The 17,869-nt window shown below is 41.7% G+C and overlaps 1 protein-coding gene across 1 annotated transcript; it reads right to left on the bottom strand.

Moving 5' to 3' along the window:
• Window positions 1-743: 743 nt before the first annotated feature.
• On the bottom strand, window positions 744-14,186 carry LOC140237218 (low-density lipoprotein receptor-related protein 8-like). The gene is given in 12 exon segments (XM_072317162.1): window positions 744-4,455; window positions 4,804-4,954; window positions 5,198-5,657; window positions 5,888-6,510; window positions 6,710-7,142; window positions 7,559-7,687; window positions 7,967-8,095; window positions 8,263-8,640; window positions 8,859-8,978; window positions 12,502-12,540; window positions 12,543-12,636; window positions 14,014-14,186. Coding segments are annotated over 12 exon segments (2,610 nt in total). The 5' UTR covers window positions 14,047-14,186; the 3' UTR covers window positions 744-4,434.
• Between the last annotated feature and the right edge of the window lie 3,683 nt (window positions 14,187-17,869).

Here is a 17,869-nt window from a genome sequence, read left to right as displayed (position 1 = left end):
ACCTAATGCAAGACAAGAAGCGTTCGTTTTCCCTGATGCTCCCTATATGCTCTGAATTCGCGCAATTTCGCATTTATTCATTTGGAATCCACTGTACACAAGACAAATTAGTATATTCATTGCACCCCGTTGTTATTTTCATACAAGTAACATTGTGTACATTAAAATTGCTCGGACAAATATCCCTGCATTAGTTGATCTTTGAATCCACTCCCATTAGCCGCAGCTACTTGTAACTGCTTTTTGCTCGTTTCAGTAATGAAACTTTCATTTTTTTTTTCTTCTCATTTTGTCATCAACGACAAATGGAAATCTGTATCTAACGCAATCAGATGCGTTCAGCAACAGACATTTTCAAGTCGATGCACACTCCCACACACAATTCATGTACAGTGAGCTAACAAATCCATGAAGACAGTGAGCTCACACACGTGTATCGATTTTGTCAACTGGAGTATGTTGCGTGTGTGTGTGCGCGTGTGCACTTGTTCGTTGTTGTCTGTTTGTTTGTGTACGTGTTGCATTTATGTAACGTGTCCCCGACGCTCGGAGCCAGTTACATCACAGAACGCACTCCGTACAAGGCCAATGACAATTACACTGCACTAGTATGCGAACTGACCTCACATGTTTCTCAATGCCACCACACAATAATCAATCAACAATAACTATCACACCCGCTCAATGCCATCGCTGAAACTTCAGCTCCACTAAGAAAGAAATGACGGTGATCATCCAGTGTCTCCGTTTGAAACGTAATTTCACTTTTATTGATAATTTATGACATTACTTTATCTTTCCTCAAAAAAACGAAATGGTTTTTCAGGGTTTTTTTAACTTATATGGACAATGGCTGCATCATTTGAACATCTTATTTACAAAATGTACATGAACCGCACAACACGGAGTATTCTTGCTCTTGATCTCGGGTATGCATTTCTTCTCGAAATGGGCACACCGTCAAAGTTTGTTGATGCTTTAAAAAAAAAAAAAAAGAGCAAGAATACTTCACAATGCGTGTGTTCAACTGAAGTGCGAATTTGGAACTCTCCACGCACTCTTAAGTGAGGCATAACTCGATAGACAGAACACTAAATTTAAAAAAAGAAGAAAAGAAAGGAAAACCGTCCACGGCAGTTACAGCATAAAGTGGATTCGACATAAACAGGGTCAACAACATGTGTTGCACTTTTTCTAGAAACAACACATACGTAAACATATCATTTCAAAACAAGTAGTTACTGGGCATGCAAAGAAAACTCAAACACAAAACCCAAACCAAGGGGCAAAAAACAGAACAAGGTGACACACAAGACATTTCAGGACACTTGAACTCGATTAGCCTCCTTTTTTAAAAAACAATGTAGCACACCTTTTTAGTTTCGTTTTTCTTTGAAGAAAGCGTCCATGCTATTTCTTATACACACTTGCATTCCATGTATATACTAATATATTTACTCCATGTACACTGTACACAGTTCGAGTTGTCTTGCAAGCACATGGAAAAAGCTCAAAAATGCATTGGACATCTAAAAGAATGAAGTCCTCAGCAGCGATTGTATTGATGTTTTATGTATATAATATATAACATTTATACAGACTGGTTACTAGCCTCTCTTCAATGATATACAAGTTTATAATTATAGTATCAAGCCTACATGGTCAGTGTTCTTCATACTGTGGTTACTGGAAAATTACAAGCAGTGACCCGTGCATAGGGATAACGGTGAAAGCAAAACGTGAAAGAGAGAATCAAATGAAATTTATTCACACTTTCCTTCTCCCTTTCATTCTTGTTTGGTGGAAGAACAAGTCAGGGCGCAATTGTGACAAATTCCCTGTACAACGGGCGGTATACCATAGTCTTATCACACACATGTTGCCCGCTTGTTACAAGGCAAGATGTCACAATAGCGCAATGTTGGAGTGTTGTTTCTTTTTTTTTCTCCCCTTGTTCTTCTACCCAACATAGGCATTTGCCGACTCGAGCACTAATTTTCCGACGCCAGAATAAGTAAGAAATATTGTACGCATAAAGTGAGGAATACTTTGTTATCACAATATGTGCACATACAAATCAAGGTTTGCCCAGGCCAATTATTTCAAGTAGGCTACAATATATATGCACTGTGAAAGCGTGTAAATGCTTTTTTTCTGCTACATCTCAGTTCAATGGAAAAGATATTACAGATGCCAATCCCTTTCGTATTTCAAACTTGCCGTCACTACCAACTAGTCTACTCCTACTACAGAGGCACTACTTTGGACTATCATTCTACCATCACAATAGTTGTGGTCGGGCTTCTGTGCGGCACCGGAATACTCTTGCAATGTTTGTTTGCACATGTAGCCGTCATGTTGCAACTTCTACATGTATTCGGTTACTAACGAGTTACAAAAAATAATATGTATATAATTATATTTCGATGTATCTGGGGAAAAGGCATCAATAAAAATAAAAAAAAAAATGTAAATCTGAAGCATTTAAAAACCCATTATGAAATATAGAACACCTGAAACTGTAAATATCTATGCAAGTTTGACAGAAAAAGCATGTACGCACAACGTGCTCTATCTACTTATTGGTAAGCAGGATAAATGAGAAAAAGATGTGTGTTGCTTCGTATTTCACTGGGAACAATCACTTTCGTAACGAGAGAGGCATGGAGACGTTTCCCACGACCGCAGTTGCCAATCTCATAGAGACGCAGCGCATCGTAGCCACACTGTAAGTAGCCGCGACAACAAATTTCAGAATGAAAACAACGAAGGCAATATCTTATTGCTGCCTATCTCCTTACACATTGCACGAGGAGCCTCACAAATGGAAGTTACATTCCTCGTTACATCACTAAACTCTTTTTCATACTGCAGATAAAAGGCAGTACCATATCATTTCACCTTTCACATTTTCATCTACGTTTATAATTTTTTTTTTTCCATTTTGTATTTTTTTTTTTTTTTTTTGCAAGTGAACTTTGAGATGTACTTCTAACAAATACAGATGTCTTCCTCATTTGGCAAACTGGACGTACGTACTGCCAAGAAAGAACAAAAAATTGTCACTCGCTCATCCTTGCTTCTTTTTTTGTGTGTGCTTTCTAATATTTCACGTTATGCCTTCTCATAACAAAAAGGTCTATTTCTTCCTTTCTACTCTACTCCTGCGAGTTTCATCCTAGTTCAGTCTAGATAGTGATACGTCCTTTCCTTCTCTGAACCAGGCGATAACCCAAATCTGCTATCACCTCTCCAATGAAAGCATCTACGTCTAAATTCTCTGTATGTACAAAATAAATATTTCCACTAGTCTGCATACCTTGTACAGGACATAGTGGTCAATAATCTCTATATTTACATATGAATGACGGTCAGTCATATATAATAATTACATAGGCTGGTGCAACATATACATTGTACAGGCATTTTACGCTTACATCATCCGCTCTGTACAGGTTTATATCTACATATCATACACGGCATCTTCATTGCATAAAACATGTTTATCTATTTACAATAACATGCCCGAAGGCAAAACGATAACAATAATCTAACAGCCAAACGGGATACTGCCTCAACATGTGGAATGGTTATAGGTTTAATACAAAATATGCAAAACTCCACAAGAGACCAGCACCAGAGTCTGAATAAATCTACCTAAACCTAACAATTTTAGCAAGGGCAATTGAATTCTTGAGGTATCTTCTGAAGTGTTCTGCCAAATTGCTTGGGAGGTCATTACTTGGGGAGTCATTAATGAAGGCACAGTGTCTGAGGGTCAACTAAGAAAAAGGTTCTGACAGGGATCACCTCCCATGTATTCACATATGGGGGGGGGGGGGCAGAGAGAGAGAAGAGGCGAGAAGTTTTGAGTGTCCGGCAGACACGAAGGAAGAGTGACATTCTGTTTTCTTCCTCTTTGTGTCTTTGTACCCACCAAATGGTAGGCATGTAGCACCAAAATGTTGTCTCCGTTCTCCGCTTTTCTCCGCATCTTAAGTATCGGTGTGTGACGCTGCCTTTGCTCTTGCCCTTCGTAATCCTTTGAAGATAGCATCAGTCAAAAAGGGCAACAACGTTGCAACTGGGCTGGGTGAACTAAAAAAAAAATGTCCTGGTGACTGTCCCAAGGATTAATCACACTTCGCGGGCTGCCGTCTTCCGAGCACGAACTCTGACGGCCCTGGCAGACGCGATGGGATTTCTGCAGCTCGATGCAAGGCTCTCTTCCACGGCAGTCGGGAAACAGAAACACACTCAATCCGTAATCATTTCAGTCTCTGGATGTGACTCTGCCGTTAGTAGAAGACGGGGCGGTTCGTTTCGAGCTTGCCGTAGAGGAATTTCGGCTGGCTGGCAATGACAGTTGGGCCGGATGAGACTAACACATAACACTGCTTCTTTGTTTGGTCCAGCAGGACACAGCAGCTACCATTATGAATTGTCTTCATCAATCTGCAAAGAAATGAAAAACAAATATATAAATGGCTACTCACACAGGTATTGAAATTGTTGCATTAACTACTCTGGTATGACCAAAATTTGATTAAACCAATTCATTTACTTTCTAAAATTTATATTGTCTATTTGTCCACTCATAGGTCTCACTGTAATTGTCATTTAATCTATACATTTTCGTCCACTCAAATTCGCACACTGATGGTTGAAAGGTCACAATTCTATACAATCATCTGAAATTTGAATAATGTACCGCAAAAACATTAGGGTCCTCTGCAAGAATATCATATTGATTTTATGCAATGTGAGCATCAAAATAAACTCTATAAAGAACTCTTTACTCACCAAAACGTAGGCGCTGCCATTTTTGACACCTTTGCCTGGATTGTGGTCGTACACCGGCTGAGGATCTAGAGTGCAGGCCTCTTCCGTGGTGGTCTTGCGGTAGACTGGGTTGTCAAAGTGCATGGTCCTCTTCTTGCTTCGAGTGTGTCTCCTGGTAGGATTGAAGCACATTGATGGGGGAAAAATATTTAGCACTTCACTCGATTTTTGAAGTTACAATAGACAGTGATTTCTTCTTAAGACTTACTATGGCTTCATTTCAAAACTGATGGTACATGTGTAATCATACTTTGCAAATCCACAATTTTCTGGCTATCCTGCCATTATACGCAAGTGTGACACAAGGTCTGATGATTAATTAATGATGTTACGCTGAGTTGATATTGTATCTCACCTGTATAGCACAAATAAGATGAGGACAACGATGACAAATAAAAACACAAGTAGCCCAATAACAGTTGTGATGATCATGCTCTGGTTCTGTGGTGGTTGGTGGGTTACGACTGAGCCGGGCTCGTCTGTCAACACAGGGCTGCTGTGTTCTGTGGTAGCGGGGGCAGGCTTGGTGGGTGCGTTGGTCGGTCTGGCGGCTTCGGAGGTTGATGGTGCAGCAGGTACGCCCTTGGTGGGGGTCGGCCGCTGCGATGTGACGACGACTGGGGTTGTCGGACGCACTGGGGGCTGGCTGACGCTTGGGTGGGGAATATCGCCCTCGCAGGTGTGGCCGTCGGCAGTGAGCACCACGTTCACATCGCAGACACAAGAGTAGTAGGCTGGTCCATCCACTTGTGGGGCTGCCACACACAGGTGAGAGCACATCCCGTTGTCTTGGGCACAGTGGTTGACTCCAGTCACTGCAAGACAAATAGAAGAGTGGGGCACAAATTACCTTTCTGTACATTATATTTTGAAAACCTAAAAAACCTACTTAGCCACTTTACGCACGGAGAAGCAACCGCACAAAGGATTAAAAACAAATGGGCAAAAGTTACAAAGTCAATGCCATCCAACTTGGGATACATCACTTCTTCACAAACCTGCAGAGAAAAGTCTACTACATTTCTTACATGCGAATGGTTCTCACCATTTGGTTGCTTGAGAGGGTGGACGACCACCACATCCATTGGGGAAACCAGTCCTGTGACGACTGCCGTCTGGTTTGAGCCGCTGAACTTGTCCGCACGCTCCACACTAGCCCTCGACCAGTCCGTCCAGTAGACGTAGTCCTCGAAGACGGCGATGCTGAAAGGATGGCTGATGCGGTCCTGTCCTGCCACAATAATGCGCCTGTTGCCGCCGTTGAAGTTAACCGAGCTGATACTCTGCTCTTTGGCATCGATCCAGTAAACAAGGTCCAGGCTGTAGTCAATGGTGAGGCCGTTGGGCCAGACCACACCAGTGGACACGATGACCTGCCGCTCCTGGCCGTTCATTCCTGCACGCTCGATCCTGCTCACATCGCCCCAGTCGCTCCAGAACATCAGGCCCGACTCGGGGTCCACGGCGATCGCTCGCGGCTCGTCGAGGCCGGTGGTGATCAGGAGAGCCTTCTTGGAGCCATCAAAGTTTGAGACACCGATCTGATCCAAACCAGTGTCCGTCCAGTACAGGAGCTTGTTGATCCAGTCTACAGCAATGCCATCAGAAGTCTTCACAGACGTTGTCACTATCTCGGGTGTGATGGCATTTTCAGATAGAAGTTGAGTTCTGCCAAGTGAAAAAAAGGGGACAAAGTGAGCATGAGAGGAAACAGGAAGTATTTCTGATTTCCATACATTATTACCATATTAGTCCAATTCTAGAAAGAAATTAAATTCCTCTTCTACTTTTTGACATTAAGTCTATGTATTCACAAGAGGCAAAAACTGTAGAAACTGAAAGTATCGTAAATTTCAATATATCTTACTTTGACAGGTGTTCCATTCGGACATCGGACCAGAAGAGGGTATTGGATTGGTAATCAAAGTCCACGGCCACAGCACTCTCTGGGGACTGGGTGATGAAGTCTCCGTTGTAGGTCCTGGTGTCAAAGATGCTGATTTCTTGCCGATTGGCCACAAGGAGGCGGGGGCTGCCAAACTCGGGGTTGGCCTTGCAGTGGCCTCGCCCCCTGATGGTCTCGAGTGTGTAGTTTTCTTCGCAGAAGCATTTGTAGTGTCCCTCCGTGTTGATGCATTCTTGGCTGCAGATGCCGGGCACCGTCTTGCATTCGTTGATGTCCACACACTGGGTGTCGTTGACCAGCTCGTAGCCCTCCGGACAAGAGCACAGCCTTCCGATGGGCAGCTCTGTACATGTATGACTGCAACCACCGTTGGCTGTGTCACACTCGTTAACATCTGCAGAAGGACAGGAGTAGTAAGAATTATTTACATCACACAAATCTATAACGATCTCTGGATCATTATGTGCCTTTCACTTCCCACTAACCACATCTGATAAGCAATGCCACACAAATCTGCACTGTTGAAGTGACAAATTTCCATCAGGCCAGACTCAATTACGGTGATTTACCGATACTCTCCAATGGTTGATATTTTGACATTTTAACAATGAATTGTTGGGATTCTGGAACTCTTTCACCTGCCTTTTGCTTGCAACAATTAGCACTTAGTTAGATACAAACAAATCATAAAATTGCATGTATGAGGTTGAATCTCCACCAATATCATCCAGTCTCATTGTTAACTTAGTAAGCAAAAGGAGCAGACAGCATACTTCAATTCAGAGACAAAAATTTGGGTGGGACACTTACTGCAAACACTTGGGCCTGGCTCATCTTCATTGTTGGGGCAGTTGGGCACGCCATTGCACACACGCAGGTTTGGTATACACGTCGAGTTTGAGCACTGGAAGTGCGTCAGAGGGTCACAGTCGGACACGGCTGGTGGAATGAAACGGGTAGAAACATGGAAAAATTTAAAGACACATTTTCAACATATCTCATTTAAATATTTTTGTTTCCAGATATGCATGGGGAATAGACTGCTTACACAGACGTGGTATGTGATTTTCATGATACAGACTAACACAACTGTGTAATTTCTTCCACCAAGATACATTGCGACATTCAAGACTTGGTCATGGCAAAAATTGTGCGGATGCATGACCCGGGTCAAAACTTCAAAAAGCACTCGGGCTTTGTTCAGTATGTTATGCTCACCTTCGCAATTGGCTTCGTCACTGCCATCACTGCACTGGCGGATGCCGTCACACTCAATGTTGCCATGGACACAGATGCCATTGGCGCACAAGAACTCTCCCTCGGCACACGTGGGGGCAATTGAAGCCTCTGTATGAGAAGAAAAAAACAAGCATGAAATAACCATGACAAACTCTTTGGAGAAACAAAATAGCAAATGAAAAAAATCAACTGCCATCTATACCAAGGGTAAAACTTTTTCTGCACGGATTCCGATAAAAATTTTGAAACTAGCTAGTCTGCCTCTCTGAACTTACGACATAGTTCAGGTGTCTCGTCAGATCCATCGAGGCAGTCTCTTTCGCCGTCGCACCTCCAGGCCTGGTGGATGCATTCCCCATTCCCGCAGGCGAATTGTCCAGTTGCACAAGGTGTGCTGGGGACCTCTCCGCAGACCTCCACGCTCTCATCAGACCTGTCGGGGCAGTCGATGTCCCCATCGCACTTCCAGCGCTGGGGGATGCACGTGCTCTCGTTGCCCCCGCAGCGGAACTCGTTCGGCGCACAGGTGTGGGCAGGGCAGTCCAGCTCGTCTGAGCCGTCTCCGCAGTCGTTGTCGCCGTCACACACCCAGGTGAGCGTGATACACTTCTTGTTGTTGCAGGTGAACTGGTTGGCGGCGCACGTGAGGGCATCTAGTGATGCGAGAGAAAAAGGATGATGGGCATTTAGGAACTTGTGTTGCACAATGTCTGCACTGACTTACTGGTACTACTGGCAAATTACACTCCAAGAGTCTAATTGCAGGAGCCATTTTAAACTAATCTGTGTTTTGACAAAATAGAGTTGAAATTCAAGCACACACACACACACACACAAACAAAACAACAAATAAAAGGCAGGAAATTCTTACCACAGTTCTGTTCATCAGCCCTTGATCCACAATCGACATCATGGTCACAACGCCAAGTTAGGGGGATACAATTCAGGCCAGGCCCACAGCTGAACTGGAGTGCTGAGCATGTCACATTTTCTGTAAAAAAAAAAAGGGGGGGGGAGGGGGCAAAGTGTTTGAAACGGTTTAGTAATAGTGTCAAAATCAATAAAGACATAAATGAAAAAAAAATAAACAAATCAATCAAGACATTAATAAAATTTTAAAAAAGGCTTAGCAGGAGCATAAGTCTAATCTTGATTTAATCAACAGCAAATCAGTCACTTTGGGTGTTTTTTTTTACCATCCCAAGTGGATTGTTCAGACAACTTATTCAGGATGCATCTAATGTTGTATACGTGCGTACATGTGCATGCGTGTTTTTCGCAACTCATTTCTATCCATGAGCTTTGTGGAAAGTTTGAGCACACCCATCACTTCATTCAGGGAGGGGGTGATTAATAAGTCGTCCATCCAATCCTTCCCTTCCCAACCCCCCACCCCCCCCCCCCCCCCACACACACACACCGAACTCCCGCCGTGGCTGAACAAGGTTCATGCATTCCTTACAAAATAAGGGGAGAAAAAAAGCTTCTGCATGTTAAGAGCTTCAAGCTATTAAAACACATGCCTTTTAACCCTTCTAAAAAAGAGTTCACTCAAACTTCCATGTACCAAGATGAGTGCTATTCAAACATCCACAAGCTCATTACTAAACTAATGGAGCTGAGAGATTAAATCCTCAGGGGGGAGTTTAGATCCTTTGTGTTAGGAATGGTACTTAATGAGGTCCTGTGGAAGACTTTGGGTGATGATAATGAAGTTTATTTGGGTGGTTAGAGATGGGGTTCTGGGATGTGACCACAGGATTAGCTCCACCCATGGTTCCACATTTTTTTTTCAATCAATATGCCAAAGAGGGGAAAAAGTTTCAAAAGCTATGGAACAGGAGGGAAAAACTTCATGAGAGAGGTTCTTTTCTTGGAAGAGTTTAGTACTGCTTTCTCTGACACTAAATGTTATTCAATAGCGTGCTCTCTTTTCTCTCTTGTCTTGCACACACGCACACTACATACCTTCCAACCCCGAAACCTAAGAAATAGGGACATATGAGCGGAGAATCTTTAAAAATAGGAACGTTCTTAGATTTCCAATACATTATTACACCCAAATTTTCAAAAAAAAATAGGGACACATGATCAACTTTTTATTTTTTTCTCTTTTTATGAGATGAAAATAGGGACAATCCCTTATTTCGTACAAGAGTTGGCAAGTACGACATTTTTTTTTCTCTCTATTAGATTAACATACTCTAGGGTGGATAAAGATTTGTCACAGTTTATCATCAGGAAACAAACTGCAACAGGAAAGAGAGGGTCACAAACAGGGAAATAGAAAAAGCAAAATTCCTTCCTTCCTTCTAAATGAAATAAAACCTTGAAATGCAGCAATATACAATGCATAGTCTGTAAAGTGCAACTTGGCATGCAGCAGAAAGAAAACCAGCAAGTCCCTTGAACATTTATAACCAATTCCCCCTTCCTCTACCCCACCCCCCTTTCCCTTTTCAAACTTTTTAAAGCTGTAAGTCTCCCACAAAGTAGTCTGGTACCATTATGTGCAGGTACAACAATGGCTCTCTGAACACCCTGCCCCTCAGCAATACATGCTCCAGCGCTCGCATTTGTCTATGATGTGCGGCTCAGCATTTAATTGTAGTTCGCAGTGCCAACTCAGTGGAGCTTGCCATGCGAAGTCTAGCATCATGGAATCTTGGGGTGGGGGAGGGGGGGGGGTGTGATAATATAATAACATATTTGACCTCCTCGCGCACAAAGAGGTTTCTCAGACAAATACGAGAGCCGTGCCACTAGATTAGACAAAAGTAGGCTGCTATGCACAGTGATTTTGATGAATTGCCTGTTCACATTCCAATCTGCCACAAAGTAGCCAAGGCATGCCTACTTTATCACCGCTGCGGTGCGCCAAATTTGTGTTACATTCCCATGTGGATATCTTCTTCAGGCTGGAGAAAACTATCAACTGTACATGCACTATCCCCATTCCTCCTTTCTAAGTTTGTCTGTTTGTTTGTTTTTTTTCCATCCACACACTCACAGCACAGCAGACTGCAAAACAGCCTTGAATCCTTTAAAATCTATACATCCTGTGGGGGTCTTTTTCCTTTAAATTTTCCTAAAAGATCATTTATATCAACTCCTGTGCCATTATCATGAGACAAGAGCTACCCTGCATCTTCAATCGTATATTTTTTCAATTTTTATTGTGCAAAGACAGATGGGGCAAAGGGGTCAGGACTTATTCTATGCAAATGGCAGAGTCAAGATGGTGTCAGTGGGGAGATGCAGTCATTTCTGTCATTTTCTCTACTGTATCCACTGACGCAATCATATACACATTGGGAAATTTACGACCCACCTCTTGAGATGGAAGGGGTGAACAAACTGTTTTGATGCAAAGATGTTTTTCTGCAAACCCCCTCAGCCCCACTGGTATCATTGTATAGAATTCCACAATCCAAAAACAAAAAATTCCAATGAACTCCTGGCTTCTTCAACTCTCCATGTATTGTTGCACTTTCTCTCTAATGATACACAACAGTCATACCAGACATAACTTGGAATGATTTATAAATAAAGAAAATTGTTTCTCAGAACCAAAACTCCCTGCGTAAGTCGTTGCATGCTGGGACTGCCTAATCTTTCAATACTTCACAGGAACAGCCCAAGAAAAATATGAAAACATAATATACCAGGTACTAAATAAAAACCTTCATGTGCAATGTTCATGTGACCGTGCCTCATAAAATCAACAGAAGTCACATGCCCTTATTTTTCATGACACAAAATAGTGGGTTTAAATGGGTCAATCAAAATTGTAAACTTTCATCTTTTTCTTTTCTGAAAGAGCATTTCTTCTTCTACATACAACTGGTAATTCTCAAGTTTGGGATCATGAAACAAATTGGAAAGTGTACTTATTTCGCAATTTTTCTGGAACACTTTTTCATAGAATAGTGTGATTATGTTCGTCGCAGAGGCGCATTTTCATTTCTTTAAAACTCTTTACATTCTCCTCACTTTCAACTCTAATAAACTTTGGAAAGAATTGTGCTACTGTATTCAATGTTGGCATCTGTCATGAATAGAATGCACTTGATAAGTGTTTAAAATCTTAGCCTAATCAGTAATTCCTTCATTGTGGTTGCTGCAGATGGTAACACAGTTTTGTTGTGTTTTGTTGCTTTTTGGTCCTATTCAATGCACGGAATGCAGCCCAGCCAAATTAAGCGCACGAATAGACCCTAAACTTTCAAGCCTCTTTCCTCGGTAAACACTTCCTACAGAATGTGCACATTCTCTTCATTATTTTGACACGTAATGACAGTCCATTTGTAATGAGTAATGCATCATTCTAAAGCTTTAGAGTCTGATCTGCCTTTAAAAATCCACGTCTGGTGACTTTTTCGTTGGTTTTGTGATGCAGGGTCACATATTGTTCTGATTGCATGAAAATAAAATCTGGCTGCTTATCTAATGAAAGTAGAACTCTTTTCAAAAGACTGCACATTAGAGTTTTCTGCAAAGGAATGAACACTCACCACATCCAATTTCGTCGGAGCCGTCACTGCAGTCCTTGTCTCCGTCGCATCGCCACCTGCCGGGAATACACGATGCGGGAGAGGATGGGGAGGAGCCAGCACATTCAAATTCCGATGAACTGCAAGTTTGTTGACCTGGAGGGTAGTCAAGAAAGAATTTGAGAATATGTCATAAATGGTTAAAATGAAAATACACCAGCCAAAAAAAAAAAAAATATTTGCAACTGCTTGACAAATCATATTTACTTGTTCACATGATACTAAAAATGAATCTCCGGCAAAAATCACATAACACGCATGAAGAATGCATCACAGAAATCTTTCAACATCAGATTAAAATCAAAAGATGAAATCCAACATCATAAGACAAATAATCTTTGAACACAAGGGGCCAAACAATGACCATCCCATATTCACTGGAAATTGGAAAGATATACATTGTACAGATATGTCAACCAAGACATTACGAATGTTGCAGACCCTTGAATAAGTAAATTGTGGTATCAGCATGAAGTTATTTTGCCATGTTGTTTGCCGACATATATTTCTTTCTTTTTTTTTTTTTTGCATTGTGATTGAGCCAACTCCCACAAACCAACTCTATTGAACTTTGTCCAACAAGAGCTTATGTAAGATTTGACTACAAAATTAAACAAGTCCATGATGATCAAAAATCTATCATTTTCATTTGATATTTTCATGCAGCTACCACTTCCATCAGGACTCAGGAGGTATTTACATGTACATTGTATACTTTATATTTTACTCCATAACACACTCACCCATCCCTTTAAACAAACACACACACACACAAACATATAAAAACAATCACAAGAACCCATGGCATTGAACTATTTGAAGGTACATTGCAATGCACAACTGCAACCAGATGGCAACAGTAGTTTCTACCACTTTTTCAGTGTGTGTTGTTATCTTTCACCATTACACATAGATCTGGAATAATAAACAATCACAAATTAGACTGGTATTGGTAAACAAGACCCTTGGACACTTTACACATGATCTTTATGCTTTTTGTTAGGGGATATCTTTACTGCAGTATCTAGTTTGGGTGATAAGAGTAAGACAAATAATGTTAATTCAGACATCTATACAGCTTCCCAGCCACCGAATCTAGAGGCAGCAGCCAGGCAATGCGCACTTCAGGCACTAAATATTGCATTGGATGAAAGACAAAGTACCTCGTCAAGCTCAAGATTGGTACATGAACAGTCAGTGGAAGAACAGGAGTGGTCATCACAAATCCGAGAGAAGCCCATTTCGGTCTTGCATCATCTCCCTGATATTGATAACGAATGTTTACTGCTTGCCTCAGACAGACACAACGTTTAAATGTCGGTTAGAAATGTTCTGACCTGCATAACTATTCCACTTTCTCCACATAAAAGTGCTAATAATACGTCGCAATTTAGAGTCGTCTTCAACACGAGGTATTAAATTCCCATCGAGCCAACTACCAACCAATTCACCACCCACCACCGCCCTACTCACCAGAATGCCGCCATGGCGATCTCCTCCGCTCATTTAGCGACGCGACAAGAGCCGGCAAAAGTATCACCACGACCAAAACGGAAACAGGCCACCGAGATGAGCTCATGATGGTACAACAATTCTTGACACTTATTACATAGAACAACTTCTGGCACCTATTTTGAGATGGATATTCACTCGAATGTCAACGATTCTTGAACGCCTCGGGTTCTGATTTTCTTCTGGCTGCCTAGCAGGTTTCTTCCCACGGAATGAAATACGTGCGCTCTAAATGATCAGACCATGCATGCATGTATGTATTACAGTCACTAGGGCACGGTTACACCCTTTCATTCCTCCTGCTGCGTGCGTTCCCTCCTAAACACGGAGTCGTCAACCAAACAATGCAGCATACACACAACACACACACACAGACACACACACACACCATCAACGGTTTCCATTGGGTGGAGCGCGCCATGCACTCATTCATAGATGGAAAACAGCGTAGCAATCGATGAGCCGTTGCGTTGGCTGTATGGAAAGAATTGTAAAGAAACCTCATGTGGTATGCGATTGAGGGTCAAAAATGTCGCGTTTTGATTGGCTGACGAGATGGTCCGATCGCGCCGTCTGATCAGAGCTTGGCCTCGCTCAAGGCGTCGTAAATTTATCGGATTATACAGAGTGCACTGCCTCGACGTCTAGTCTCTAGGCACTAATCAGTTCTCTCCTTTCTTCATGTCTGTAGAAGTAAAAATAATTCCAGCCAGCCTTGGAGTAAGCTTAGTCCGCTACGCCTACGTGGACACTGGAATGGATGATGTCTGGAGAATAAAAAGCTTGCTTTTAGGCCCAAAAAAAGGAAAAAAAAAAAACAGGAAGGAATTTGTTTGCATTCTCTCACAACCCCCCCCCCTCCCCCAAGTAAACACGAATACGAGTAAGGTACTGTTATAGTGGCATACTCTGGATGGTGTCGGTAAACAGTGACACCGCTCAGCGGGCACACCCCCAAAATACGTAACTTCTTAAAGTAGATTATCTTCCACTGCAAAGATTATACAGAATAGCATTTTCTCCGAAGAATGAATCCACATCTTCATCAAGACATCACATTCTGGTCCAGTGTAAACTGGATCATTCATGAACAACGCGGCGATTTTCATCGATACGAAAACACAAACGTATTCACTCTCATCCAAGCCCTTGATAAAATTCAGATGAAAAAAAAAAGAAATAATGGCAAATAAGTGTATTATGATCACTCGAGTGTGCACTTTTTTTCTTCTTCTTCTTTCCCCCCCCCCCCCCCCCCCAGAGGCTGGAGTAAGCTGACTACACTGCGGTAGCTCGCATAGATGGTCATGTACATGTAGTAGTTAATGAATTCAGTGACCTGAGGTTGAACCGTCGGGCGGCCAGTCTATGCCTTCACCCCCATTGAAATCTCACATCCTGCGTTCTTTGATGTGACCGGAGAAGAGTGATGTCGGGATTGATATACAACCAATCCCCCCCCCCCCCTACACACACACACACACACACACACACACACAAATGACAAATAATCATTAAATCCTTCCAATTCTTACATTTCTTGCAGATGCACACCTACATTGTAGCATTGCTGTCTACGATATTTTATCAGTGAGGCGGTCACCCGCCTGATTTAGAATCGGTTATGCGATCGAGTTTTCCTCATTACGCATGCGATATTGTACATATTCACACCCCCTGACAAAGACGATAGCAATCTCTTGAACCAAAATTCCACCCGAACAGAAGGAAAATATCACATATACTACAGTAATCGACTGCGGAGTAAACCGCGATGTATATGACTTCTATTATACAGCTTTGAAATAAATTATTCGGTTTCCGATCCGCAGAAGATTTTAATCAGATAAACATGAGAAAAGCTAAGGGCCACGTAAGAAAAAAAAAAGCAAGATTTTTGTTTCGTTCAGTTTATATGAAATTGATATTTATGCCAAGTGTATAATGAACAGAAGTAGGAACCCTGAAATTCTGGCGTTGGCACGTCGAAGGACTCCATATGCTTTGTTCGTATTAATTATACATTATGTATAATTATATACGTACACATTGTACTATGAGCATAAAGGATGTCATGTGTCAATTAGCAACAGGATAGGCCTATATAAATGTCACATACAGTAACGAATAGAAACACACGAGGATTTCTTTAGCAGAAATATCATTGACTTCAGAAATCATAATATCATTGACTTCCGTCATAGAATGGAGTAAGGTAATTGTGGCACTAACTAGCATGTCGAGCTACTCCGTACTTCGCTCAGTTACGTGCCATGAACTCGAAAGGATGTCTGTTACAAATCATAAAATACTGCAAATATGATTAAGTCACGAGACCCGTAGGCCCATGTCAAGGAATTCAGGTAAATGTTGACAATGCAGTTTTATACAAAGCATTCCTAAGTTTACTCAGGTAGCAATTCACTTATTGTCACACCATAAGCAATCGCCGGTGGTATACGCCTACTTAGGGATTTATATTTGGACGAATGAAATGATCAGCAATTATGTGGTGCCCAAGCCTCTACTGCACAAGGAATAGGAGAGAAAAGAGAATAGTTTTTGTATAATAACATTGTACTTGAATTCCCATGCGTGTCATTCGTTTTTCGCTATGTCATGCTCTCGAAGTCGCTTAACTTCGATTCTTTGCATAGTTCTCTAATCTCTGGAAGAAAACTCCAATATGCTTCGCCTTTCACGTCATCAATTTCATATTAAAAAAAACAAAAACAAGAACCAATATTTGGCTATACAAGCCCTGGCAATAATTATTGCATTCGGCACAGAATGTATCACTTGCTTCCACTTCCATGGTTCAAGTACATCTGTTGTAGAAAAGCAGGATCAGGAGCGCCTCGGAGGTGGTACACCTAAGTCCTGTACAGAGCGTGCGCACTACTCACTCTGCAAGCCCACAAAGTGTTGAAACGAAGGTGCAGCATCAAGCGTTGCAATGCTCCGTCATCAGGACTGCAAGTGAGCCCTCTTGTGTTGGGAAGCCTTACACTTGCTCGCCCTTTTCTGTTTTCTTGTCATGTTTTCACGACACAAGTCGTGCAGCAGAGTCTGCTCGTGAGACGATGACAAATCCAGCTATACTTAGCGGCAACGAAATAGAAGTGGGTTATGGTTTTCTTCCTTTCTTTTTTTTTTTTTTAGTCTTTGAACTGACAATTTGCATCACTTCTTAGTTTGTTCCCCAAAGTCTTGATGTAAAAATTCCTATCAATCTTCTCATTATAATAATTATCATATCACGATAATTTCTTAAAAGACTATGAAAAGAGATCAAACTACTAGCTATACAAACTTGCATTCTGCTGGAGTATTGGGTGGTTGTTTTTTCTTTTTTCCAACTCCACATATAGGTAAAAAATAACAAACAAACAAACAAACAAATCACCAAACAAGACGAGAGTGGATATGACTTCTTCAATCTTAAGCAGCTACCGGTCTTCGCACTGTTGGAAACAGGAGTTTCTTTGTCATAAAAGTGTTGTTGTAGTTGGGTGTTGTTGTTGTACTGTAGTTGGTAGTTGTCGTTGTAGTTGGTTGTTGTTGTTGTTGTGTTGTTGCTGTTATTGTTGATAACTGCACCACTGCCGAATAGGACCTGCAGAATTTAGATTTTTTTTCACCAACGATTCTGACCAAACTTTTGTGTATTAAAGCCATAACGAATTTAGAGCGGCTTTGACAGATATACGAGTGTCCTTCCTGATGTGTGGACTGAATGCTAGGTCTTGACGTTAGATTTCTGACCTGAAGCAATAAACGTCAAATCACGAAGGGATATATGTTCAAACTATGTTTT

Source organism: Diadema setosum, chromosome 13, assembly GCF_964275005.1.
Source record: "Diadema setosum chromosome 13, eeDiaSeto1, whole genome shotgun sequence".
NCBI lineage: Eukaryota > Metazoa > Echinodermata > Echinoidea > Diadematoida > Diadematidae > Diadema > Diadema setosum.
The sequence above is the reverse complement of the archived record's forward strand: the minus strand, read 5'-3'. Positions and strand labels throughout refer to the sequence as shown.